Source organism: Melanotaenia boesemani, chromosome 6 (assembly GCF_017639745.1).
Source record: "Melanotaenia boesemani isolate fMelBoe1 chromosome 6, fMelBoe1.pri, whole genome shotgun sequence".
Classification (NCBI taxonomy): domain Eukaryota; kingdom Metazoa; phylum Chordata; class Actinopteri; order Atheriniformes; family Melanotaeniidae; genus Melanotaenia; species Melanotaenia boesemani.
In genome coordinates, this window is record NC_055687.1 from 38,021,627 (window position 1) to 38,048,093 (window position 26,467).

At 46.2% G+C, this 26,467-nt stretch overlaps 1 protein-coding gene across 1 annotated transcript; it reads right to left on the minus strand.

Moving 5' to 3' along the window:
• Positions 1 to 1,796: 1,796 nt before the first annotated feature.
• On the minus strand, positions 1,797 to 25,764 carry nod1 (nucleotide-binding oligomerization domain containing 1). Its single transcript, XM_041988202.1, is given in 27 exon segments — positions 1,797 to 3,612; positions 5,380 to 5,444; positions 5,446 to 5,464; positions 5,565 to 5,648; positions 5,787 to 5,833; positions 5,836 to 5,872; positions 6,148 to 6,231; positions 7,687 to 7,791; positions 7,871 to 7,954; positions 13,591 to 13,616; positions 13,618 to 13,679; positions 18,674 to 18,982; positions 18,985 to 19,099; positions 19,101 to 19,150; positions 19,153 to 19,300; positions 19,302 to 19,391; positions 19,393 to 19,451; positions 19,454 to 19,599; positions 19,601 to 19,737; positions 19,740 to 19,823; positions 19,825 to 20,019; positions 20,021 to 20,356; positions 20,359 to 20,393; positions 20,396 to 20,485; positions 24,185 to 24,359; positions 24,442 to 24,619; positions 25,640 to 25,764. Coding segments are annotated over 27 exon segments (2,847 nt in total). The 5' UTR covers positions 25,654 to 25,764; the 3' UTR covers positions 1,797 to 3,539.
• Positions 25,765 to 26,467: the final 703 nt, after the last annotated feature.

The following is a 26,467-nucleotide window of genomic DNA, read 5'->3' on the forward strand; positions in this document are numbered from 1 at the left end:
CTCAGCGGTACCGATGCAGGCGGAGGCTGTTTTCTACTGTTGTAAGTATGAAGATATTTGATCATAATTCTAATATAAACTGCAGCATGCTTCTTATCTCTTCTATCCCTGATGACAGTTATGGATCTGATCATTTGTTGGAGGCTGCAGTAGAGTTAGCAACGTAAATGTTAGCAGTTTTATAGACGATTTCGCGGATGTAGATGGGCTATAAGTGTTAAAAATGATTAATGCTATAGGTTCCGTATGTTTATTCATGATGGTTGAACCTCCAGATGAAGCACTGAGGGGTCTCTGGCGTAAACGAAATGGTCCTTGATCTGAAAACTGATTAGGAAACACCGCTGGTTAGAGAACCGGCCCGTTTCCATGGTAACGCTGACGAAGCCGTAGCTGATTGTACATCATTTTAGATAAGCGTCTGCAAAGTACCCATAAAGTACATAATAATGTTTGCTTTTATATAAACTGCCATTGTGTGTTCACCGTAGATCACTGTGGCATCAAACCACCGAGCCAGCAGTGGCACTGAGGCATTTACCACCTGCGGGCCAGGACGCTGCTGTGGAGACGAGGAGGCGGCCAGAGAGAAATGTTTAAATAAAAAGTTTAAATGTTTTCTGCATCCCTGTTTTAGCGTCTTCATTACTGCGTTTCATATTTTAAATGATGGTTTCTAGTAAAATCGGTTTCCTGTTGCAGACGTGAACGTATCAGTGTAAACACCAATAAAACACATGTATAATGTAACATACTTTAATTCAGTTAAGATATCTTTGCTTATTTAAAAGCTGTTTTATTAGTGTTTTAAATTACACTTTAGGTATGGGGGAGACACGCAAAGACACATGAACGTGTGCTGATGGTTTCTATTGTTATCTACTGAGATAGATTAATACAGTGGAGGCCACGGTTCTTTGTTCACTAATGAGGCCTTTTAAAAGGATTTAATAGCATAAAAGTATGATGACATGCAAACACGTATGTTAACGTGATTTTGGATTTGGAAGAACTTGGACGGCTTGTCCTAAAAAAAAGTACATTAACGGAGCGGCGCTGCTATTAGGGCAGCATGTAGGAGGTCATAGACCTTAAAATAAATAAACATACGTTCTAATTCACATGCAGCCTGAGGAGGATCCTGTGTTGGATGGGACAAAGTTTACAGGTGGGGTTAAGTAAGGAGTAAACAAAGTAAAATCAAGAGTCGGAAATTCATTCTGTAAATTCAGGCAGCAGAAGAATCACCGTCAAAAGCTGGTACGTCCCCACCGGTAGGTGCAAAACGTTAGTGCTCAGTTTGGATCAGCACTTACCCACGATGTAAGTGTGCGGTTTGAGACACACTCCGACTCTGACAACTTTTTTTTCTGATACCTGATGACTTCTGTCCTGACACCTGACTACGAGGATGTCCTAAAATGTACACCGTACCAGGTTATGTTCAGCACGGTGGAAAAAGTAGTTCAGGGTGATGTTCAGTACGGTGTAAAAAGTAGTTCCAGGGTGATGTTCAGCACGGTGGAAAAAGTAGTTCAGGGTGATGTTCAGCACGGTGTAAAAAGTAGTTCCAGGGTGATGTTCAGTACGGTGTAAAAAGTAGTTCCAGGGTGGTGTTCAGCATGGTGTAGCATCTCTTTTTCTAACATGTCTGGAAATGTCTGGGAAGTGAGGAGACCAGTTGCTGGAGTTTTAGGAGAGGAATGTTGTTCCATTCTGGTCTGATGCAGGATTCTAGCTGCTCTACAGTCCTGGACCTTGGTTGCTGGGCTTTCTGCTTCCATGAAGCTCCAGATGTTTGTGTTGGTGAGAAGGTCCTGGACTGCAGGCAGGCCAGTTCAGCAGCCAGACTCTCCAGTTTGACCTTTAACCTTGTCCCAAAGTCTGAGGAACATTTTTCTGAAATGTTGAACCATGTGTTAACCATGTGTGATTCACATGTGAACTACATGTGGTCCACATCTGCTTTATATGTACATGTGGTTTTCCAGTAAGGGGGACGTCCCCGGTTTTACACTTAAAACAATAAATTCCACATTCACACTTTCATTTCTTATTTCTGAAAAGTAAATGACATTCAGAGCCGTTTCAGGACCAGGGACCAGGACTGGTCTCTGGAACAGGAATCATCAGTGAGAACACACACACTGGTTCAGTTCTATCTAATATGGAAATATGAACCATGACATAAACCGTGTCTTCTGTAAGTGGGAATGAAAGATGTTTGGAGAGAGTTTAAATCTAAGGCAGATAAAAGTTCAGGTTCATTTTCCCACCTTCCTATAATCATAAAATCTGTAAACCAATTTCTGTCTCATTAGAAAACTGACAACTCAGAGTAACAGTCAATGAAAATACTTTCTCTTCACAGGATTTTACTCAGATGCAGAGTAAATCTGCATTTACAGAAGGCAGCATGTTCTTTACTTCTTGTTCAGTCAGGCTTTCAGCTTCCTCTTTTTCAATGTAAAAAGTAGAAATTTCTGCTAAATTCCCTAAACATGAAAGCGGGTTGTGTTCAGTTAAACAGTCCTGAGAATTTTCTGTGACCAGATGGCAGAAAGTCTACGACCTCTCCTGCCTTGATCCAGATCAGACGAGCTGCATCTTAGAGGACATCTTTTCATGATTCAGCAGCAGCTGCTCCCGGTCCTTCGAAATGTTTAGAAACCTCAAAACTGAATATTTAAGGAAGCAAAAGCGAGGATGTGGCTTTTGTACCAGAATATGTGTGTGTGTAGAATTATTAGACAGCGTTTTCCTGCTCCACTGTTGGAAAAGAGACAGAGCGCGTTTGGGAGTTCGGTTTGAGCCCATCTACCACCCAGTGTCCAACAAGGCTCATCTTTTAATCGTTCGAGCCCATACAGTAGCCCACTTTCACCTTGCTGGTGTGTGAGTGGAGTCCATCCCTGATCAGGCGGCGGGTCCATCCATCAGTCCACGAAACCTTTGTAAAATCCCTCCTGACTCGGCCACCTTGTGGGATATTCCAGGCAGCCTACAGCTCTGGAACAGCACACCACTGGAGGAGAACGGCTTCTGGTAGCTTCATGTGATTCTTCTCAATCTTCACAGTTAAATTTGGTGTATTTTTCTCTCAACACGTTTCTTACGACGTTTTAGGGATTTGCAGTAAAATGTTTGGATGGTTCTAGCTCCTTCATATCTTGCTGCATTCCAATCACTTTTGCTTTCGAGTCTGTTTAATCTCTTTTCTGACCCATGTTTGCCTGAGGAAAGAAGCAACAATGACTGCACACCTGATACAGGGCTGTTGGTTCTCCTAAGGCCCCCCTCCCCCCCCCTCACTTGGTATGCGGAAATTCCAGTTTATACATCTGGAAAAATCTGCACTGAAATTACAATAGGTCCAAATGCTCAGTTGCCTAGTAATTGTGCAGCCAATGTAAACGTAGCCAGATCCAACCTGTCTGATCCAGCCAGAATGTATCAAAGCATCTGGATCATAAACCAGAACCACACTGGTTCTGTGCTGGTCCAATTGAAAAACTCCATGTTTCCAGGGAAGCAGCTGCTCAGTGGAAGCGAAGCCGTTTCTCTGACTTAAACCACTTCTCTTCCTCTTCAGAAAGCTGGTTTCCTTTCACAACTGTGGAGACATGATCACACATCAGAACTCATCCAAACAGCTGATCTTCATTACTGCTACACAGAAAGCCGTGAAAACGGCCTGGAAATCTCTGGGGCCCGCTCCCTACACTGCTGGATATTAGGGCTGTCGCTCAGGAGGAAAGAAGTCGTCTACCAACCTAAAGTTGGCGGATCAACCCCTGACTTCATGCTGAAGTGGTCCTTCGTCCCCGCCGCCACCAAACCAGAGACCTCATACCCGGACCCTGGCAGAGCGGTTCGCAGCCCTGCTCACTATTTTTATTATTTATTACTACTAGATGTTTTTATTGTCTTCTACTTTTATTGGTGACTATTTTATTCTTTTCACTATTTGCACTGGACCTTTTTGTTTCAGGCAAACAATTTAGCTTCTCATGTACAGGTACTAGAGAAAAGACGAGCTATTCTATTATATTATATTATATTTTATTCTATTCTATTCTATTCTATTCAGGACGTCAGTGCAGGTAGGATGATGTTAGGAATCCAGCTACAGAGTTTACAGCAGTCCTGGTGAGACCAGAGAAGAACTTTCTGGAGGAAATGAGCTGATCTTAGAGACTGAAGACGAAAACAAGTCTGAGCTCCATGTTTGACCTGAGCAGCAAAACGAAAAATAAAATCCTCCTCTTAGATTTCAACAGTTTAGGTGGTTTCATCTAAAAAATGAACAATACTATAAACAACAGAAGAGAATTTGGTGGCCAGCAGAATGATTTCCCTTTATCTCGTTGAATTGAAGGGGATTTTGGGCCAGCCTGGTTTAATGTCAGTAAAACAAAACAAGCTATGGGACTCGTGAAGCTGCTGGGATCTTTGGGTTTCAGTCCAGTCCTGGGAAGGTTATCAGCTCTCTTGTGAATAATACTTCTCTCTGCAGAATAATGGACTCCGGATAGTTTGGAAATGGCCTGCTGATGTCTTTCCTCCTTGGAATTCTGTTAACACACCTGACTGCTGCAGAGAGACGCTCACACTAACGATGATCAAATAATCAGAGCATTGATCAGCAGCTCCCGGCTGCTACTGACCCTCTGACATCCTGTGGAAGCAGTAAGGATGGACTGACTTTCAGGCCCTGTTCACACCACAAAGCCTCAGAGTGAAATTTCTGACAACGCAGGGTGAGTCCCGTCAGGTAAACAGGAAGTGGAATCTTTTGGCAACGATGACGTCTTTCACGTCATCGTACTCTTACGCGATCAGACCCTGATTACCCGGCAAACAGCACAACAACAACGACAGCGGCGGACCTCGCTGTCGGGTTTCTGCTGCTTTTTCTTCTTAATTTATTTGGTCTGTTGAAGCAGAACCTGTTTCTGGAGGAGGATTTATGCCGCCAGCGAAGGCGCAGACGTCACCTGCTCCAGATAACCAGCGGTCGACTCGTGGTGCTTCTGTTGATTTCTGGTCCTATGAGGAGGCGGTGCACACCTGGGTGCCCACTAGAGGCGTGGCATGCGCACTGCCTCGTCTCTGCTGCTCTCCGCATTTCTCCTGCATGGACACCGTTTTCAGCTGTCGTGTAAATGCTTTTTTTTTAAACGCAGAGGAAAATATTTGTGTCTTGCGTGGAAAACGGGGTCATGTAACACGGCTTCTGTTTAATACATCATGATGGCAGTTAGATCTGTCAAGTTGTTCACCTGAGGTTGAAGAGAATCTCTAAAACATTTTATACACATCACTGATGGAATAAAAGCTGATCATCAGGAATAAAGACGACAGAGGGGTGGCCCTCACCAGATCTCTTTGAGTTTGGTGTTGTCTTTCAGAGCCTCTTGGAGCTGACGGATTCCTCCCTCTCTCAAACTTGTTGTTGATCAACCTGCAGACAAACATGCAGCATGTGACCTTCACATCGAAGCCCAACCAGCAGCTTCGCCGCTCCATCCCTGGTTGGTGTGTGTCCGTGTGTGCGTGCATACCAGAGTTGGCTCAGACCGGTGTCGGCTCGAATCAGCTCAGCCAGGTGTGGAGCCGCATCGTCGCTCAGCTCGTTCTGCACCAACCTGCAGCAGCACAGACTGTAAACACAGATGTCCACCCACAGGAGACCCCGTCCACTCTAAGGAGACCATACCCTCATCCTCCTGATCATCCAGACTGAACGTTTCTGTGACATCATGCAGCTTCAGCTTCATACGTACCAGAAATTCGCAGGATGCTGTTTTTCCTTCAGAGCTTCGGGCGACAATGCCTCCCTCCTACTGACGTGATACCATTAGCTGAAAGACTAAAGCAGAGGAGAATGAGAAGGGCAGAAAGGAGATGAAGAAATGGGAGGAGAAAAAATTATGAAAGGGAAGAAAAAAGAAGGGAAGGAAAAGAGTAAAAGAAGAAAAAGAAAAATGAGAGGAGGAGAAGTTGAAAAGAAACAAAGTGGAAGAAAGAGAACAAAAAAGAAAGGTAAGAGAAAAGTGAGATGAACAAAAAGACAAAAGAAGAAAAATAAAAAGAAGAAGTAAATTGAATGTGTGATCGGCTTTTTCTGTTGCTGTCTTCTCCTACCTGAGGTTTGTGAGTCTCGGATGATTCTTCAGAGCTTGGGCGAAAGCTTCAGCCCCCTCATCCCCGATGCTTTTCCCCCACATCCTGGAAGCAAAACATCCCACTTTGTCAGACCGGCTGCATAAACCCCACCCACCGGCCGCATGAAGACCCCCCCCCCGCTGCATAAACCCCACCCACCGGCCGCATGAAGACCACCCCCCCCCGCTGCATAAAACCCACCCCACCGGCCGCATGAAGACCACCCCCACCGCTGCATAAACCCCACCCACCGGCCGCTGAAGACCACCCCCCCGCTGCATAAACCCCACCCACCGGCCACATGAAGACCACCCCCCTGCTGCATAAACCCCACCCACCGGCTGCATGAAGACCACCCCCCCGCTGCATAAACCCCACCCACCGGCCGCATGAAGACCACCCACCAGCCGCATGAAGACCACCCCCCGCTGCATAAACCCACCCACCGGCCGCATGAAGACCACCCACCAGCCGCATGAAGACCACCCCCCCGCTGCATAAACCCACCCACCGGCCGCATGAAGACCACCCACCAGCCGCATGAAGACCACCCCCCCGCTGTATAAACCCCACCACCGGTCTGCATAAAGACCCCCCGCTGCATGAACCCCACCTCCCACTGCATGAAGACCACCCACCGGCTGCATGAAGACCACCCACCCGCTGCATAAACCCTACCCACTGGATGCATAAAGACCACCCACCTTCTGCATAAAACCCCACCACCCGCTGCATAAGCCCCACCCACTGGATGCATAAAGACCACCCACCTTCCTGCATAAACCCCACCCACCCACTGCATGAAGACCACCCACCGGCTGCATGAAGACCACCCACCTGCTGAATAAACCCCACCCACTGGATACATAAAGACCACCCACCAGCTGCATAAAGACCAACCACTGGCTGCATAAAGACCACACACCAGCTGCATTAAACCCCACCCACTGGATGCATAAAGACCACCCACCTTCTGCATAAAACCCCACCCACCCGCTGCATAAACCCCACCCACCTGCTGAATAAACCCCCACCCACTGGATACATAAAGACCACCCACCCGCTGCATAAACCCCACCCACTGGATGCATAAAGACCACCCAACCTTCTGCATAAACCCCACCCCACACCGCTGCTAAACCCCACCCACCTGTTGAATAAACCCCACCCACTGGATACATAAAGACCACCCACCGGCTGCAGAGAGACCACACACCAGCTGCATAAACCCCACCCACCGGATACATAAAGACCACCCACCGGCTGCATGAAGACCATCCACCCCGTTGCATAAACCCCACCCACTGGATGCATAAAGACACCCACCTCTGCAATAAACCCACCCACGCCGCTGCATAAACCCCCACCCACCTGCTGAATAAACCCCACCCACTGGATACATAAAGACCACCCACTGGCTTGCAATAAAGACCACACAACCAGCTGCAGTAAAACACACCACCCACTGGATGCATAAAGACGCACACCCCAGCTGCCAACGCAACCTCTCTGACTGACCTGATACAACTTACCCCCACATCGGAAATATGGAAAGGCAGCTCTTGCTGAAGGGCCTGGGCCAGATACCTCCCACCAACGCTTGTGATCTTGTTCTTACCAACCCTGCGATGAAGTTACAGCTGCATCAGTTCCGGTATGCACGGTATGAAGTATCTGAACATGAAACATGTCAGGAACATACTTAACAACTCTCAGCTTGGGACATTCCTGGATTATCTGAGCAATCAGCTTGGCTCCGACATCTGTGATGTGATTGTTGTAGAGCCTGAAGGCAGAAAGATCAATAACTTTTAACCAAACTTTTAACCACTGGACACATTTTTGCTCAGGTGTCAATAAATAAATGAATATATTGGTTGCACAATTATTAGGCAGCTGAATATTTCAGAATCAGAATCAGAAATACTTTATTAATCCCTTTGGAATTCCTCAGGAAACCCATCAGGCATACTGAGGCAGCAGCCGTTTCTACAGCGCTCCTTTGTCATTTGGACCTTATTGTAATTTCAGTGCAGATTTTCCAGATGTATAAACTGGAATTTCCGCATACCAGGTGAGGGGGGGTGTGGCCTTAGGAGACCAACCCCCTGTATCAGGTGTGCAGTCATTAGACCTCTTCTTTTCTTCAGGCAACATGGGTCAGAAAAGAGATTTAACAGACTCTGAAAATCAAAGTGATAGATAGGAATACAGCAAGATATGAGGAGCTCAGAACCATCGAACATTTTACTGCAAATCCCTAAAACTAATATATTATAATTATATGATAAATAAATATATATTTGTAATTAATTTTGATTAATCGCATTTTAATTGCATAAAAATTAGGGCTGTAAAGTGAATAAAATTTTAAATCAGATTGATTGCAACTTACAGATGAATTAATCATGATTAATCACCATTTGTCACTATGCCTGAAATATGTCCATTTTTACTGTATTGCATCACCAGAAAGAGCAAATGCTACGTGGGTTTTTCTTTGCTGTTTTACATTATATGATCACTTTAGTTGTAATAATTACTTGAATATTACATAAAAGACCTTAAAAACATATCTCATATGTGCCCCCCTATTTTTGGTCAGTGCCCCCATCACCATCAAAACTTTCTAAAACGCGGCCCCTGCTATCTGAAGTAATAATCATTTCTACCACCTGTCAGCTAATTTGTTAGAGAAGAGATCCTCTGATTTGTATTTTAGGGCTGTTTTCCACACGCTCACTAGAGATATCTGAACCTGATCTATCTTTATAGATGTGTGCGTGCTGTCTGATGACTGGTTAGACTTTACAGCTGTGTCACTAAATTAGATACTGAAAAGTTATAGGAAATTAAGGCAAACAGTATGATACTGAAGCCGTTATTAACATGTTTCATTCTTCACAGTGACAGCCAACATTTAGCTGAGTTGACACTAGACTAATAAATTTAGCTTACTTTAGCTAGCGCGTACAAAAACAACACTTTTGGGTAAATATGTGTCAGTGCTCCTCCCTGAGCTGCCACCTTACTAGCGGCTATGTTGTCGGGGGGCAAATACCCCTGGTAGGGTCACCCATGGCAAACATGTGTCTAGAGGAGGGACCAGACGAAGTGAGGCTCAAATCACCCCTATGATGATGACAAAGCAAGGACCAGGGTTTCCCTTGCCCCAGACGTGGGTCACCAGGGCCCCCCCGTTGGGCCAGGCCTGGAAGTGGGGCATGGAGGCAAGCGCTTGGTGGCCGGGCCTTTGCTCATGGGGCCCGGTCGGGCTCAGCCTGAAAGGGTGACATGGGCCTCCCCTCCCGTGGGCTCACCACCTGCAGGAGGGGGCCATAGGGGTCGGGTTGCAGTGTGAGCTGGGTGGCTGCCAGAGGCGGGGACCCTGGCGGTCTGATCCTCGGCTGCAGAAGCTAGCTCTAGGGACGTGGCGGGGAAGGAGCCTGAGCTGGTGTGCGAGGTTGAGCGGTTCTAGCTAGATATAGTTGGACTCACCTCGACGCACGGCTTGGGCTCTGGAACCACTGTCCTTGAGAGGGGCTGGACCCTCTTCCATTCTGAAGTTGCTCCCAGTGAGAGGCGCCGAGCAGGTGTGGGCATGCCTCATTGCCCCCCAACTTGGTGCCTGTACATTGGGGTTCAGCCCGTTGGACGAAAGGGTAGCCTCCCTCCTCCTTCAGGTTGGGGAACGGGTCCTGACTGTTGTTTGTGCTTATGCACCAAATAGCAGTTCAGAGATACCCACCCTTTTTGGAGTCCTTGGAGGGGGTGTTGGGAGAGCACTACTTCCGGGGACTCCCTTGTTCTGGCTGTGGAACATTCAGTGCTCACGTGGGGCAAATGACAGCGAGATCTGGAGGGGCGTGATTGGGAGGAACGCCCCCCCGATCTGAATCTGAGTGGTGTTTTGTTGCTGAACTTCTGTGCTCGTCATGGGCTGTCCATAACGAACACCTTGTTCAGACATAAGTGCCCACATGTGCACTTGGCACTAGGACACTCTAGGCCACAGTTCGATGATCGACTTTGTAGTCGTATCATCGGACTTGAGGCCGCATGTTCTGGACACTCGGGTGAAGAGAGGGGCGGAGCTGTCAACTGATCATCACCTGGTGGTGAGTTGGCTCAGATGGTTGGGGAGGATGCTGGTCAGGTCTGGCAGACCCAAGCGTGTTATGAGAGTCTGCTGGGAATGTCTGGCAGAGTCCCCTGTCAGAAAGAGTTTCAACTCCATCTCTGGCAGAACTTCAATCATCGGGGGACATTGAGTCCGAATGGGCTGTGTTTCCTTTGCCTCCATTTTCGAGGCGGCCAGCCACTGCTGTGGCCATAAGGTCGTCGGTGCCTGTCGTGGTGGTACCCCCCCGAACTCGCTGGTGGACACCGGCAGTAAGGGATTGTCTGTCAAGCTGAAGAAGGAGCCTTTTTGGCCTGTGGGACTCCAGAGGCAGCTGATGGGTATCACGCAGGCTGAGCGGAGCACAGCTTCGGTGGTCGCTAAGGCAAAAACTCAGGCATGGGAGGAGTTTGGAGAGGCCATGGAGAATTACTTCTGGACGGCTTTGGGGAGATTCTGTGTCCACCATCCGGCAGGGAAAGCAGTGCTCCATCAACCTTGTGTACAGTGGGCATGGGGGGCTGCTGACCTCGACTCGGGGCGTTGTGAGGCGGTGTTGGGAATACTTTGAAGAACCTTCTCAATCCCACCAACACGTCTTGCGATGAGGAAGCAGAGTCTGGGGGTAGCTGGTGCTGGTTTCTCCCATCTCTGGGCTGAGGTCTCTGAGGTGGTTAAAAAGCTCCTCAGTGGCAAGGATGCCCCGGGGGTGGATGAGGGTCTGCCCAGAGTTCCTTAAGGCTCTGGATGCTGTAGGGCTGTCTTGGCTGACCACGCCTATGCAGCATCGCGTGGAACATTGGGGACAGTTCCCCTGGACTGGCAGACTGGGGTGGTGAGTCCCCTGATCCAAAAAGGGGACCGGAGGTGTGCTTCAACTACAGGGGGATCACACTCCTCAGCCTCCCCTGTTAAGGTCTATTCAAGGGTGCTGGAGAGGAGGGTCAGTCGGATAGTTCGAAACCTCGGATTGAGGAGGAGCAGTGTGGTTTTCGTCCAGTCGTGGAACAGTGGGCCAGCTCTACACCCTCTTCAAGGGTCTTTGAGGGGGGCATGGGAGTTTGCTCAACCAGTCTACATGTGCTTTGTGGACTGGGAGAAGGCATTCGACCGTGTTGCCCCCCGGGGACTCCGGTGGGGGGTACTTCAGGAGTATGGAGTGCCAGACCCGCTTATACGAGCTGTCCGGTCCCTGTAAGACCGGTGTCAGAGCTTGGTCCGCATTGCCGGCAGTAAATCAGAATTGTTTCCAGTGTGGGTTGGACTCCGCCAAGGCTGCCCTTTGTAACGAATTCTGTTCATGAACTTTTATAGACAGAATTTCTAGGCCCAGCCGAGGAATGTTGAGGGGATCCGGGTTCGGTGGCCTCATCCACATCGAGAGGAGCCAGATGAGGTGGCTTGGGCATCTGGTTAGGATGCCTCCTGGACGCCTCCCTGGTGAGGTGTTCCGGGCACGTCCCACTGGAAAGGAGGCCCCGGGGAAGACCCAGGACACGCTGGACGGACTCTCTCGGCTGGCCTGGGAACACCTCGGGATCCTCCCAGATGAGCTGGTGAATGTAGCCGGGGAGAGAGAAGTCTGGGTTTCCCAGCTTAGGTAACTGCCCCCATGACCCGACTCCGGATAAGCGGCAGAAAATGGATGGATGTGTCAGTGTGAACTATGAACTGCTAGGCTGCCTGTTTCTCAGTTGACCAATAAGCAAACGCAACAAGAGAAACGGTTCAGCTGATCAGCTGATCACCAAGAGTCGTCATGAGGAGAGGGAGGGGGGAGGATGGATGTGTGTTGTGGGGAGCATGGTTAATTGTGCCAAGAGAAGGTGTTGTATTAAAACAACTTCACCAATGTCCTCTGGGAGTGTCCAGAATGAAAGCGCTGGCCAGAAGTTATGTTTGGTGGCCTAAACTGGACAAACAGGAATGTCCCTAAACAGGTGCAGTATCATACAAAGTGACGCTAGGAGAGGGAAGAGTTGTCAGGAGAATGTTCGACCAGGTTCAAGCACAGCATCTTTTATCTGTGGAAACAGGAGCAAGTCAGATGGATGCAGTGGAATCAGCAGTAGAGGACACAGACTGGATGTCGAGGATGTTCTTGGGAAGGAGTCGGTGGAGAAGGAAGCACCTGAGGAACCGGTGGTTTTCTCCAAAGGGAAACAACAGACGGTTGCTCAGATTCCTCAAAGCAAGAAATCAAAAAGGGAAATTAAGTTACACTAAGTTATTTGAAAGATTTTCAGTTGAAGTAAGACTTATTGTTTAAAAAAAAAAGATAAAAGGAAAGTAATGTTTGTCAAGGTTGTGATCATTCTGATTTAATTGCAAATTTAAAAGAACATGTTTTCATGTTACGGAGAGGGGGGTGTAGTAATGTGATGCAGGATACAGTTACCAACTAGTGGAACCCTGAAGGAACCTCCATCAGTTTCATGAGTTGATTGATTTTAACAGCCAAAACCCACAAATCACTCTGGCCTGCAATCAGCTGGTTGACCACCACTTCCCGTTACACTCGACTGATAAAGAGTCGATGTGTTGTGGTTAAAATAAACACAGTAATGTGACTGAACAGTCCAAAACATTGCTCCGTGTCAACAACACGTCTGACACCTCAGATCTGTTGTTACCCTGCAGATTGAACAGACACCCAGGATTCCTGCTAGTTATGCAGGATCCATGCAAACCAGATTAAGCTATCAAGCTAACAGAGACTCCAGCAAAGCCAGAGGAGGTAGTGTAAGCATTGCAGGGATAGAAGATCTAACGTTAGCCACTGGACTTGGAGCATCCAAAGCTCTGGTTCCACTAATAGTACAGATTGGTTCTAAGAAAAACTGGGAAGGGTGCCAGAATAGCCACTGCAAACACTGGGACTAAAAGCTTGAACAAAACTGTACCACGAGCTCATTTGGAACGATCCAGTCACATCCTCAAGCATCCATCACACCACATGTTTGAACTGTCGGTCTGTGGAAGGTGTTTCAGGGTAATAACAGCAAGAACAGGCCGAGGAACAGCTTTTATACCAGAGCTGTAAGGTTTTATTTCAGCACTGTCTGGTTGGACTGCACCTGCAAGCACAGTGACAATAAAGCTAAAGCTTATTAATATTACAGCTGCACACAGAATACTTCCAGCTCCATTTAGTTTTCACACTGTTTCTACTCATTAAATCCAAGTCAAATCGGATGAATCAGAGGAATCTCTGTGTCTTTATCTGTCGCTGATAGAACTCCGATAGAAGAACCAACTGGACTCAGTTCAGGAATGACTAATATGGAAAAACGATTCCTCACCCCAAAACCTCCACAACTTTATGTTTGCCACAGCTCCTCAGCCAGAACCTCCACGCTGCTGTCGGACAGGTTATTAACACACAACCTGAGGGAAGAAAACAGGCCAACAATTAATAAACACTTTGGTCAGAAGAACATTTTCTGCATGAAAATAAACAGCAACAGCTTGTCACACAGGCTGATGAGGACGATTAAGAAGCGTGATGATTTCATTCCTGGTCATTTATTAACAGAGGAAAATGATCCGATATGACACATCTGTGAGGGTAGAAGTAGGTTTGCATGGATCCACGTTGGTGTGAACAGAGGTGATGCTGCTGGATTACACCAAGTCTTTACATGCATTACTCAGGTAGAAGCAGAGTTACTAGAGTTTAAGAAGACTTCTGCTGAAGTTCAACTCAAGCTTGTTACTCAAGTGAAAGTGTAAACACACTGGTTTCAAAACTACTTAAAGTATAAAAGTAAAAGTAAAGAAAGGAAGAAGAATGCCATTAAGGACAAAGGCTTAGGCCGAGCTACAGGGGCCTATAGTGCACTACCCCACCCCCTCAATAAAAACTTTATTCTAAAGGCCATAATAACTTAATTTTATATTAAAATATTAATGTTGAAAATTTCGAGATGTTATAGGCTCCCGGTTTTCGAGCCTCTGCCACGGACATTGTTGTACTAGGCTGCATATGTCTGCTCTCGCGGGACTGTGATGTGACTCCTGTTGTGCGCAGGTGTGATGCATCATGTACAAACCAATACGGTGTCAGAAAGGTAAATGCAAGACCAGTTTATCTACAGCACAATTCAATGACGGGCAATTCAAAGAGCCTTACAGAATACAAGAAGCATAACATTTAAAATAAAAGAAAAAGAAAAAGGAAAGAACATTGGAAAAAATCAGTATTAAAACATGATCCAGTTTAAAGCTTCCAGCTTAAAAGAACCAGATCCAGATCTGGACTGTAAATAAAAACTAGTCCATGCAGCAGAGAACAGGTGGGTCTTTAACCTGGATCTAAATAAACTGAGTGTTTCAGCTGATCTGAGGCTTTCTGGGAGTTTGTTCCAGACATGTGGAGCATAGAAGCTGAATGCAGCTTCTCCATGTCTGGTTCTGACTCTGGGAACTGATAAGAACCTGGATCCAGATGACCTGAGGGTTCTGGTAGGTTCATACTGGGTCAAGAGGTCTTTGATGTATTTTGGTCCTAAACCATTCAGAGCTTTCTAGACCAGCAGCAGAAGTTTAAAGTCTATCCTCTGACGAACAGGCAGCCAGTGTAAAGACCTCAGAGCTGGACTGATGTGGTCCACTTTCTTGGTCTTAGTGAGGACTGGAGCAGCAGAGTTCTGGATCAGCTGCAGGAGTCTAAGCCTACGTTCACACTGCAGGACATAATGCTCAATTCAGATTTTTTTGTGAAATCCGATTGCTTTTGAGAGTCCGTTCACATTTCCAGTTAAATGCGACTTGTATGTGATCTCCTGCATGAACCAGAACTGTCCCGCATGCGTAGAAGACACGACGACACGACAGTGAACGTGCATGTGATGTTTTCCTGTTTGGGGAAGTAAACATGGACGGTAACAGCAGAGCATATGTTGCAATTTTAAAGTTATTCTCCAGCCTTAGCCAGCACATTTTAAATGGCCTCGTTTTAAGGAGAAGATTACAGAAGAGGAGATTTGTGGCCATGGCATTTAGCGGAGCAGTGGCAGCAACGTCGGTACGGAGTCGCAGCCAGGAGTGGTGACAGAGTGATTGTGAGCATGTAGGTCGGATTAATGCAGCCCGGCCGTTCAGACTGAAGTCACATGGCTAAAGATCAGATACGTATCGGATTAAGGACCACATATCCAAGTTGCCTGGGTCGCATTTGAAAGAATCAGATCTGTGTCGTTCAGACTGTTATGAAACGATCAGACACAGGTCGCATAGGGGCGGGTCACTGACAGTATCCACTACTGAAGGAAATGTTTTTTGACCTTTGTGAGGTCACAAAGGGAAAGATCTCAGACTCATCTGTTCGAAAACATACATTCGCTAAAAAGTGGAGCAAGTAAGAGAGGAGACAGAATTTTCTCAGTTTTGGGCCTCATACACAGAGGACACATATGACTTTAGTCATACCTTTAGGTCTAACCTTTAGAAAGTGAATTTTGCATAATATGGGACCTTTAAGCTGACAGTAGGCTGACTTTGTGGTTCCCTTAATGTGTTTCTCAAAGTTTAGATCTGAGTCCATCACTAGATCCAGATTTCTGGTCTGGTTGGTGGTTTTTAAGTGTATAGACTGAAGCTCTGTGGTGACCTTTAATCGTTTCTCTTTGGCTCCAAATACAATCACCTCAGTTTTGTTTTTGTTTAACTGGAGAAAGTTCAGACACATCCAGTCATTAATCTCCTCAATGCATTTACCAAGAGCCTGTACGGGGCCTCGGTCTCCTGGTGACGTTTACTTCCTATCCAACCACAGTCATATTCATTCTATCCCAGGGGTGTCCAGCTCCGGACCTCGAGGGCCACAATCCAGCAGGTTTTCAATGTTTCCCTGCTCCAACATGCCTGATTCATATTATGAGTCATTGTGCATAACTTTGGACACCCCTGCTCTATCTGGATGGAGGAATTATCTGGAGAGGCTTTTTTGTTTTTTGGTTGTTTTTTTTTGTAACGGCAACGAACTGGAATAAAACATGAGTAATGAGGCTATTTTAAAATGTAAGGAGTAGAAGTAAAAGCTGGCTGAAAAATAATTTCTCCAGTAATGTGTGGATACAGAAAGTTTCCACTTAAATAAAGTAACAAAGTATTTGTACTTTAAACTTGACAGTTAATCTCACCACTTCCAGGTGTCAGTCAGGAAATACACATTGTATTTATATTGACTTAGATATTTTTAATAAATAAGATATGATGATACTAACATAGTGGTAATAATAATAATAGTATTAATAATAATAATATTATTAATAATAATAATAATAATTTAGTTGGGGTGGAAGTTGAGCCAACAAGGAACAGCGCTGCCTGTAGGTCTTTAAAGGGACATGTAAGACGTGTAAGAATTACTTCCATCTATTGCTGGAATCGTGTATGGCATTCTAACGTACAGCAAATTCTAGTGTCCCACTTTCTCCAACACATTCTGCAACAATGGTAGCCATCGTGTCCCAGTAAAACCAGCTCATAGAGCCTTCCCGCCGGCTTCTAGTCCCAGTAAAACCAGCTCATAGAGCCTTCCCGCCGGCTTCTAGTCCCAGTAAAACCAGCTCATAGAGCCTTCCCGCCGGCTTCTAGTCCCAGTAAAACCAGCTCATAGAGCCTTCCCGCCAGCTTTTAGTCCCAGTAAAACCAGCTCATAGAGCCTTCCCTCCGGCTTCTAGTCCCAGTAAAACCAGCTCATAGAGCCTTCCCTCCGGCTTCTAGTCCCAGTAAAACCAGCTCATAGAGCCTTCCCTCCGGCTTCTAGTCCCAGTAAAACCAGCTCATAGAGCCTTCCCTCCAGCTTTTAGTCCCAGTAAAACCAGCTCACAGTGTTTATCGTGACTATGAAAACGACTGAAAACTACGTAAACATGCATTTCTGTGCCAACGAGGCAGGTGTGATTTAGGATCTACTATTATGCTGTCTGCAGTAACCATGGTAATGAGCAACACTGTCTCACAAAACTGAATGAAAGTTAGCTTTAGGCTCATTTAGGCAGAACTGTTGACACCGTTGAGAAAGCTGCAACTTCAGCATCCCTTTTAAAATCTTTCTTCTTGAGCACCTTCTACCTGGGGAAGGCCAGCCCCATGTTGATCCTCCTTTCCTGTATCGCCTGGTCACGCTGCCCTGTAAGTCCCATACACATGGTCCTGCACTTTTGTGAATAACAATTTAACAGATTTTCCATCTTGCCGGCTAGTAAGCCTCTCTATCTCCTCCTGTGTCTCACTGTGCGCCGGCTCACACAGAAAACACGTAGCTGGGGCTATATGTCCCTTGATGGCGGCTGTAGTTTCAAGATGGCCATCATGGCGCTTCCCTACCAGCTTACCCATCATATGTATGAACAAATCTAAAATTCTTCACTTACGAGAATGTGTCAGATCCATTAGCAGAGGTCATAATCCACCAACGATAACACTTAGATACATGCAGACATGGATTCTGGCCAGTGAACAACAGAAAATATTATGTCCCTTTAAAGAGCCGTTCATCAACACATTGGTTTTTAATTCAGCCCAGGATGCTGCTTTAATTGCTACCTCTTAATGTTTTAATGTTTTCGTTATGGAATTTTATGTTTTACCTTTGCTGTGTACAACTCTATGGTCGACAGTGTTGTTGTAAGAGCTCTACAAATAAAACTGGATCTCTGGATTGGATCGGACTGGATCGTATTGGATGAAATCTACATCCCGCTGTGGGAGGGTCCTACCCACATTTTCTGGGCTTGTTAGAATAAGATTTACTCAGAAATACATTTTAAATATTTATTTTCTCCTCTGAATCTGATGACATGACATAATGATTTCTTCCGGTAACTGCTGACTTGTTTTTATTTTTCTTCTTCTACTGTCAAACCAGCCCATAGGCAGGTTCGATAAAATGCCCTCCAGATCGGACCAAAAGAACAAACCCACATCTCATTTCCACCGAGTCAAAGCAAATTAAGGCCTTTTAAAAACAGAAAATTTACATAATTATGAGTCCACCATCAGGAGGTGTGTATACACACCTTTGAGTAATTAATAAATTAACTTAAAGCTAACTAGAACTTACTAGAACTTACCCGTGTGCTCCTCTCGTGACCTTTGTGGCAATTCATATGCTCATCAGTGCAACTAAAATAACGCAGCAGTTCACCTGGTGCAAGCTTCACATCCAGTACACGGAGAATCGGACAGTGATGATTTTTACATCATTTTCCAGCATTAGCACTTCAGTCTGGCTGTAAACACGGTGGTAGCGGTATAATGGTTGGGTTTCTGTGTGCTGCATCTGGCCAGGATTAGCTTCTGTCTGGTTGATAAGTTTCCATCTTTTAATAAATGACCAAGCCTGATCTGTTCATTTCTGAAACGTTCTCACCTGACCAACCGTCATCTTGCAGAAGGAAGGTTTGAGCTGCTTCACTCCGTAGTCGCTGATGTTGTTGTTGTCCATGTCCAGTCCCAGCAGCTCCTGACGGTGCTGAAGGACGAAGTTGAGGGCAGTGCAGTCACCAGAGTACACGTTGCAGTAGCCCAGTTTGATGAAGCCCGCCGTGATGCCTTTCGCCGTCATCTTAGCAATGTCTTTGCTCCCCGTCTCAAAGATGCACCTCAGCATCCAGAGAAAGTTGGGCAGAACATGAACCTTCTTGCCCTCATCAACGTTGTAGTGGGGTAAGCCCTGCAGGTGGACCTGACACTGGTGGACAGGTAGGACTTTAATTTAGCCCGTTTTCTCTTCAGTAATGCAGGAGACAGCAGATGTCTCATCAGGACCGCCTGGTTCTTTGACAGCAGTCCGGACAGGAACCAGGTTAGTGAACTGAAGGTGCTCATTCTTTGCAAACATCTTCTTCTCGCTGGCTTAGCCGAGCTGGTGATGCAGAAGAGTGAAGACAAGCAGGATGTCTCGCTTCTCCTACTGCACTCTGTGAAGAACTTCAAGATAGAGTCGGTATTAGCCTGCTCGTCCAGCACCAGAGCAAGTGCAGCCAGGAAGGACTGGAGGGTCCACATGCATAAATTCAAAAGCAGCAGCTTCTCCAGTGGCATCGTAGTCCCTGACAGGTCTCAGAAAGCCCAGAGCCAGGTCCTCCTCAGTCCAGACCAACCTCACTGACTTCCTCCTGGTTGCAAATGAAGCTGCCTCTCTCCAAACCTGAAGAGCCAGCCTGGAGAAGGCAGAGAGAGGCCTGAGTCCTGTTCTGAAGGTGTCGGAGGTGCAGCGCGGGCTCTTCTTCAGGATTGACGAAGCCGGCGAGGCAGAGCGGCTAAGGAACACCTCGGAAAGCAGGACAAACATGTCGGTCGGTTATACAGGTTTCAGGCAGGTGAAAACTGTCGTGCATGGTGTGCAGGTGGCTGAAGCTTTTACAAAGGATCCAGCAGAACAGGGGGGTGGAGCAGAGGCCCAAGAGGTGGGGGCTGGCGTCCAACTGCACCGACACACCAGCTGCCGGTGCTCCTGCTCCTTAAAGTGCAGGTCGATATAAGTCCTGCGGTGTTCCGGGGAGAAGCCACGCAGCACCACCTTGCTTCCTGATCACCTTACTCTGCATCTCGATCCCCGTCCGAGCCGTCAGAACCTTCTTTGAGCCTTTCAGCAGTTTCCCACAGAGCAGGCCGATGAGCAGCTGGAGGGAGTTCGCCTCTCTCGATGGAGACACCACTTCTGGAACATTCATCAGGTCCATATCCGCCTGGATCTCATCAAAGCCATCAAAAGTAAAGTATGACCTTCTCAGGGAAGCGCAGGATGTAATCAAAGACTTCGTTATCTGGATCCTGGTCTGGGTAGCAGTTGTATTTGAACAAAAGGTCCCTGAGGGAAAGCTGCTCTGCATCCTTGAAGATGCTAAACATCCGACAGCGGAACTTGAAGAAGAAGATGCCGTCTGTCTGCAGCTCCTTCTTGGACCACAGGTTCTGGAGCTTCTGCAGGAGGATAGATTTCCCCACACCAGCATCTCCCATCACATAGATGATTTCTCCCTGGGTATTGAAAACTGCATCGTCTCCCAGGAGCTGGTCCAGACTCTCCAAGAGGCCCAGACTTTCATTACAGTCAATTCAGGCAGCTCCATCACGGTGTCGGTTGAGCTCACTCCAGCCGGGTCTCCTCTTGTTGGCCGTACGACATGATGAAGCTGGTGTCCCGGCTCATCTCCTGTCGTAGCTTCTCACAGAACCTGCTGACTTAAAGGATGGCAATTGTCAGTATCTGTTACCTGTTCAGGTTTATCAGTCTAAAAAACAAGACATGAGTTTCTGGACAGGGAACCGGGCACCAGAATCTGATGGTGCTGACAGAAGTCCAGCTTTCAGTGGGAAATGTGAAAGTCTGAAATGGACTGTTAACACCAACATGCTGGTAAAGGAGGCACAGCAGTGGTCATACTCAGGAAGATCAACCTGTCCCAACACCTGCTCGTGGCTTATTACCTCTGCACCATCGAGAGAATTTGAACCCACGGCGTCCTGACATGGTACAGGAGTTTGCTCTGCAGGCAGACAAAAAACCATCACCCCCTACCCAACTACCTACCAGCTCTGAACAACACCCTCTACACTGTCGCTGCCTGCAGAAGTCACAATGACATCACACCCACCCTGCCCACACCTCTGGCAGAAGATACCAGGTCCATGAAAACACGCACCCACTCGACTCCGAACAGTTTTTACACCACAGCCAGAACCACACTGACAGTGGAAGTGCAGTATATTTTGAAATGTGCATTTGCCCGTCATTTTGTACTTACCTGGGTACATTTGGTATTAATGTGAGTCTACGGATGCTTTAGAATCAGTGATTAGATGTTGTTGTCTGAGTGATGTAAGTTTGTTTTAGTTATTTATTTATTCTCTTTTTGTAAAGGGTCCGTATCCTGACGGGTGAACCTTAATTTTGCTGTACATGTGTATAATGACAAGAAATTATCTTGATACTGAGACAAAAGGGGCCTAAATATTGTGAAACAGTTTCATAAAAATGTTCCTCAGACTTTGAAGATCCACCATCTACAGTTTAGAATATCATCAGAAGATTCAGAGAATCAGGAGGAATCTCTGTGATGCATGGGACAAGGCTGGATGCTGGTGTCTTGTGCATTAAAAGCAGACATGATTCTCTACTGGAAAACCACATGATATGGACTCAGGAAGACTTCCAGAAACCACTGTCCACCTGCCAGTCCAGGTTTTTTACCAATACAAAACAATCTGGAGCATCGTGGAAGCAGAAATCCAGCAATCAAGGTCCAAGGGCTCATTCATAAACTGTGCATAGCAAAGTAAATACAGGTGGTGTCTGCACGCAATAAGGAAATGTGCTGCACTTTTACTTTCAGATATTATCAAAGCGTGCGCACACGTCCTCCACCTGTTTCCCTTATAAATCAGAATCAACTCTAAAGCTGTTGCACGTGAGGCAACACCTGGCCCCACCCACACATGGTGCCTACAAATTGTTGTGTGAAATAAAGACCAATGTGGACAGAAATGAGGACAACAATAAAACATGTGTATAAGAATAAATAAAGGAAATCCTCCTCTTGTGTGTTTCGTTAGCGTAGCATCACTTCTAGACCTCCAGCCTCCAGTCTGGTCCCGCTCCTGCTTGGAATGAGGACTAAAGCTACTTTCCACACTGGCTGCTACATGCTGGCAGCAGACTGGTCCTTATTTATCTGGATGGGTTTTATAACATGAAGTTTTGTTCCACAATGACAGAACATGTTTTAGTGGTTGAGCTTCTTACTTAACATCATCTCCCTTTTTCCTGGAAATTCTGTTTTTCCCCAGTGTGGCTCTTAGGGGATTAATATGTCTTTATTCATGTCTGCAAACAGCTTTAATATCTAACATGTGGTGTAAAATTTAAGAGTGGATTGTGTACAAATGTCTCACATTTCACATCATTTCCTTGATTTATGAGGGAACATCACCCTGGAACTACTTTTTACCACCTTGACGAACATCGCCCTGAACTACTTTTTACACCTTGACGAAACATCGCCCTGACATACTTTTACACCTTGCCGACATCGCCCTGGAACTACTTTTTACACCTTACGAACGTCACCCTGAAACTACTTTTTACACCGTGCCGAACATCGCCCTGGAACTACTTTTTCCACCGTGCCGAACGTCACCCTGGAACTACTTTTTACACCTTACCGAACGTCACCCTGGAACTACTTTTTACACCTTACCGAACGTCACCCTGGAACTACTTTTTACACCTTACCGAACGTCACCCTGAACTACTGTTTACAACCGTGCCGAACATCGCCCTGGAACTACTTTTTCCCACCGTGCCGAACGTCACCCTGAAACTACTTTTACACCGTGCCGAACATCGCCCTGGAACTACTTTTTCCACCGTGCCGAACGTCACCCTGAAACTACTTTTTTACACCGTGCCGAACATCGCCCTGGAACTACTTTTTCCACCGTGCCGAACGTCACCCTGAAACTACTTTTACAACCGTGCCGAAACCTCGCCCTGGAACTACTTTTTCCACCTTACCGAACGTCACCCTGGAACTACTTTTTACACCTACCGAACGTCACCCTGGAACTACTTTTTACACCTTACGAACGTCACCCTGGACTACTTTTTACACCTTACCGAACGTCACCCTGGAACTACGTTTTTACACCTTACCGAACGTCACCCTGAAACTACTTTTTAACACTGTGCCAAACGTCACCCTGGAACTACTTTTTACACTGTGCCAAACGTCACCCTGGTAACTACTTTTTACACCTTACCGAACGTCACCCTGGAACTACTTTTTACACCGTACCGAACGTCCACCCTGGAACTAACTTTTTACACCTTATCGAACGTCACCCTGGAACTACTTTTACAACCGTACCGAACGTCACCCTGGAACTACTTTTTACACCTTACCGAACGTCACCCTGGAACTACTTTTTACACCGTGCCGACATCACCCTGGAACTACTTTTTACACCGTGCCGAACATCACCCTGGAACTACTTTTTACACCGTGCCCGAACATCACCCTGAGAATCACTTTTTACACCGTGCGAACATCACCCTGGAACTACTTTTACACTGTGCCGAACATCACCCTGGAACTACTTTTTACACTGTGCCGAACATCACCCTGGGAACTACTTTTTACACCGTGCCGAACATCACCCTGGAACTACTTTTTACATCGTACCGAACATCACACCTGGAACTACTTTTTACACCAGACCGACATCACCCTGGAACTACTTTTTTCCACCGTGCCGAACATCACCATGGAACTACTTTTTACACCGTGCCGAACTCACCCTGGAACTACTTTTTACACACCGTGCCGAACCATCACCATGGAACTACTTTTTACACCAGACCGAACATCACCCTGGAACTACTTTTTTACACCAGACCGAACATCACCCTGGAACTACTTTTTACACCAGACACAGAACATCACCCTGGAACTACTTTTTCCACCGTGCCGAACATCCACCATGGAACTACTTTTTTACAACCAGACCGAACATCACCCTGGAACTACTTTTTACACCGTGCCGAACATCACCATGGAACTACTTTTTACACCAGACCGAACATCACCCTGGAACTACTTTTTACACCAGACCGAACATCACCCTGGAACTACTTTTTACACCAGACCGAACATCACCCTGGAACTACTTTTTCCAGGCGTGTTGCTGCATCAGATTCACTATCAGCTTGTATTTTCCATCACATGGTGAAACGTCTCAGTTTCACCATCTGACTTGTTGCTGATCTTCTACTGGAAATAAATATCTTGATGGGATTCTGCTTTTCGTTACATTTACAGAGTAACAGCTTTTAGAACTGGGACTGAGTAATTGATGCAGCATCATTTATTCTGTGGTACTTACTGGGATCTGTGTTCACCACCTTCAGCTCAGTCATATTTCTGCTCGGCTCATAGTTGATCTCTTTCATCCACGGCTGCAGATCTACATACGCGTCACATACTTTATAAACGATGAAAATAAAATATTCACATGCCTCCTCTCCTTTGCACTGGACCAGCTCCAATATTTTGCGCACCTGGAAAATAAAGCGAGAAAACAGAGTGAGTATCTCACACTGGTGTCAGGTTTCACCAAACATCCAGACAGGGCTCTCCAACCTGATCCGGCTTGGTGGGCGTTCTCTGGACAATCTCAACATCTTCGTCACAGAAGAATCCAGAAGCCAGCAGGTTATCCAGGAGGCACTGAATGCTGCGGAGTCTGGAGACCAGCAGCTCCCTATGGAAGGTCAGGATGCTGAGGAACGACACTTCCTGTTTCTGACCCATCTTCACCCTGCAGCAGTCAGAGAATACACACTGAAGAGAGGTAACCAATTCTTGTCTGGTCCTGTTGGATCTCAGAGCTGCATCTGATACTAGGGACCAGAACCTTCTGTTTTAGAGGCTTGAACATGTTATCAGGATTAAATGAACAACATCAGGTTGGTTTGTCATATTTATCTGATAGCTTTCAGTTTTTTTCCTCACACACCAGAGAAAGTCATGGAGTTTTCAGGATCCTGTACTTGAACCAATACTTTCCACCTTGTACACGCTTCCTTCAGGTAATATTATTAGACAGCGTGGTGTACATGTACATTTCTATGCAGATGATTTACTTCTCCATGAAGCCTGATGAATCAGTTGGTCAGATTACAAAGACGTCTTAAAGACATGACGACCTGGATTTTCTCTTTCTACACTGACAAACTGAGGTCGTTGTCTTTGGACCTGAGAACCTCAGGAAGACTCTGTCTAGCCATGGAATTACTCTGGATGGTATTACCTTGGCTTCCAGTACTACAGTGAGGAACCATGGAGTTATCCTGGACCAGGACATGTTCTTTGACTCACATATGGAACAGGTTTCTAGGACCTCCTTCTTTCATAAGGAGGAGGTCGAGGAGCTTCCTGTCTCACAGTGATGCAGGAAAACTGATCCATAAATTTGTTCCTTTCAGATTAGACGACTGTAATTCCTGATTAATGTTCTGTTCCAGTGTTTAGCAGATACTTTTACACAGTGCTTAACGTGACACAACCACAAGCACACATACTTGCTCTTTGTTTGTGAACAACCACATTGCGGGCACACACCTGCAGAACATTACCCAGTCAGGTAGGTCACATGATCACATTATGTCACAGAGTGCCGTAACAAAAACAAAGAAAACATAATCTCAGCAGCAACAAATGAAATGAGAGCAAACCTCAACCCCCAGAAATGTTCCAAAACGTCTCCATCTGATCAGAAATGCTGTAACGAGGGTTCTGATGAGGATCATCATCAGAGATCATATTTCTCCAGTTTTACCTTCTCTTCATCATCTCCTGTTGAATCCAGAATTAATCTAAAGTCCTTCTCCTCACATATAAAACTCTTAGTGTCCAAGTTCTACTGGATCTTAAAGATCTTAGAGTTCCAGATTCTCGCATCAGCGCTTCACTCTCAGACTGCAGGTTTACTGGTGGATCCTGGAGGTTCTAAAACTAGAATGTGAGGCAGAAACGATAGTTATCAGACCCTCTCTGTGGAACCAGCTCCCAGTCTGGTTTCAGGTATCAGACCCTCTCTGTGGACCCAGCTCCCAGTCTGGCTTCAGGTATCAGACCCTCTCTACCTTCAGAACATCAAACTTACCTTCCTGATAAATCTTCTAGCAGGTCTGGCTCAGTGACCCTGATCCATCCTGTAGTCCTGCTGCTCTGGGCTCTTCACTGCAAGGTAATTATTTTATGAACTGGTTCATATGAACACAGTTGTCATTAACTGGATTAATGTGGATCATATGATGGATTTTTTAAAAACAGGTTATAACTGGACTGAATTGAACTGTGTCTGTAAAAGTACCTTGAGATGGCTTTGTTATGAATCGATGCTGTATAAATAAAGTTTCACTTTCATTTTACATTTCAGACAAAATCAAGAGGAAACTTAACATCCAATAAGTATCCACTTTGGTCAGCTGTTAGAGGTCACGTGATTTAACATCCCTGCCCAGCCTGTTTGGGTCTGATCAGCGCAGTTCTGGTAAAACTATCAGACTCAAAAAAATTCGTCAAATAGAAACCAGTTCAGAGAATAAAACCCGCTCACGTGACCGCTCCACCCGGTTCTGCTCAGACCGTCTTAAACTTCTGT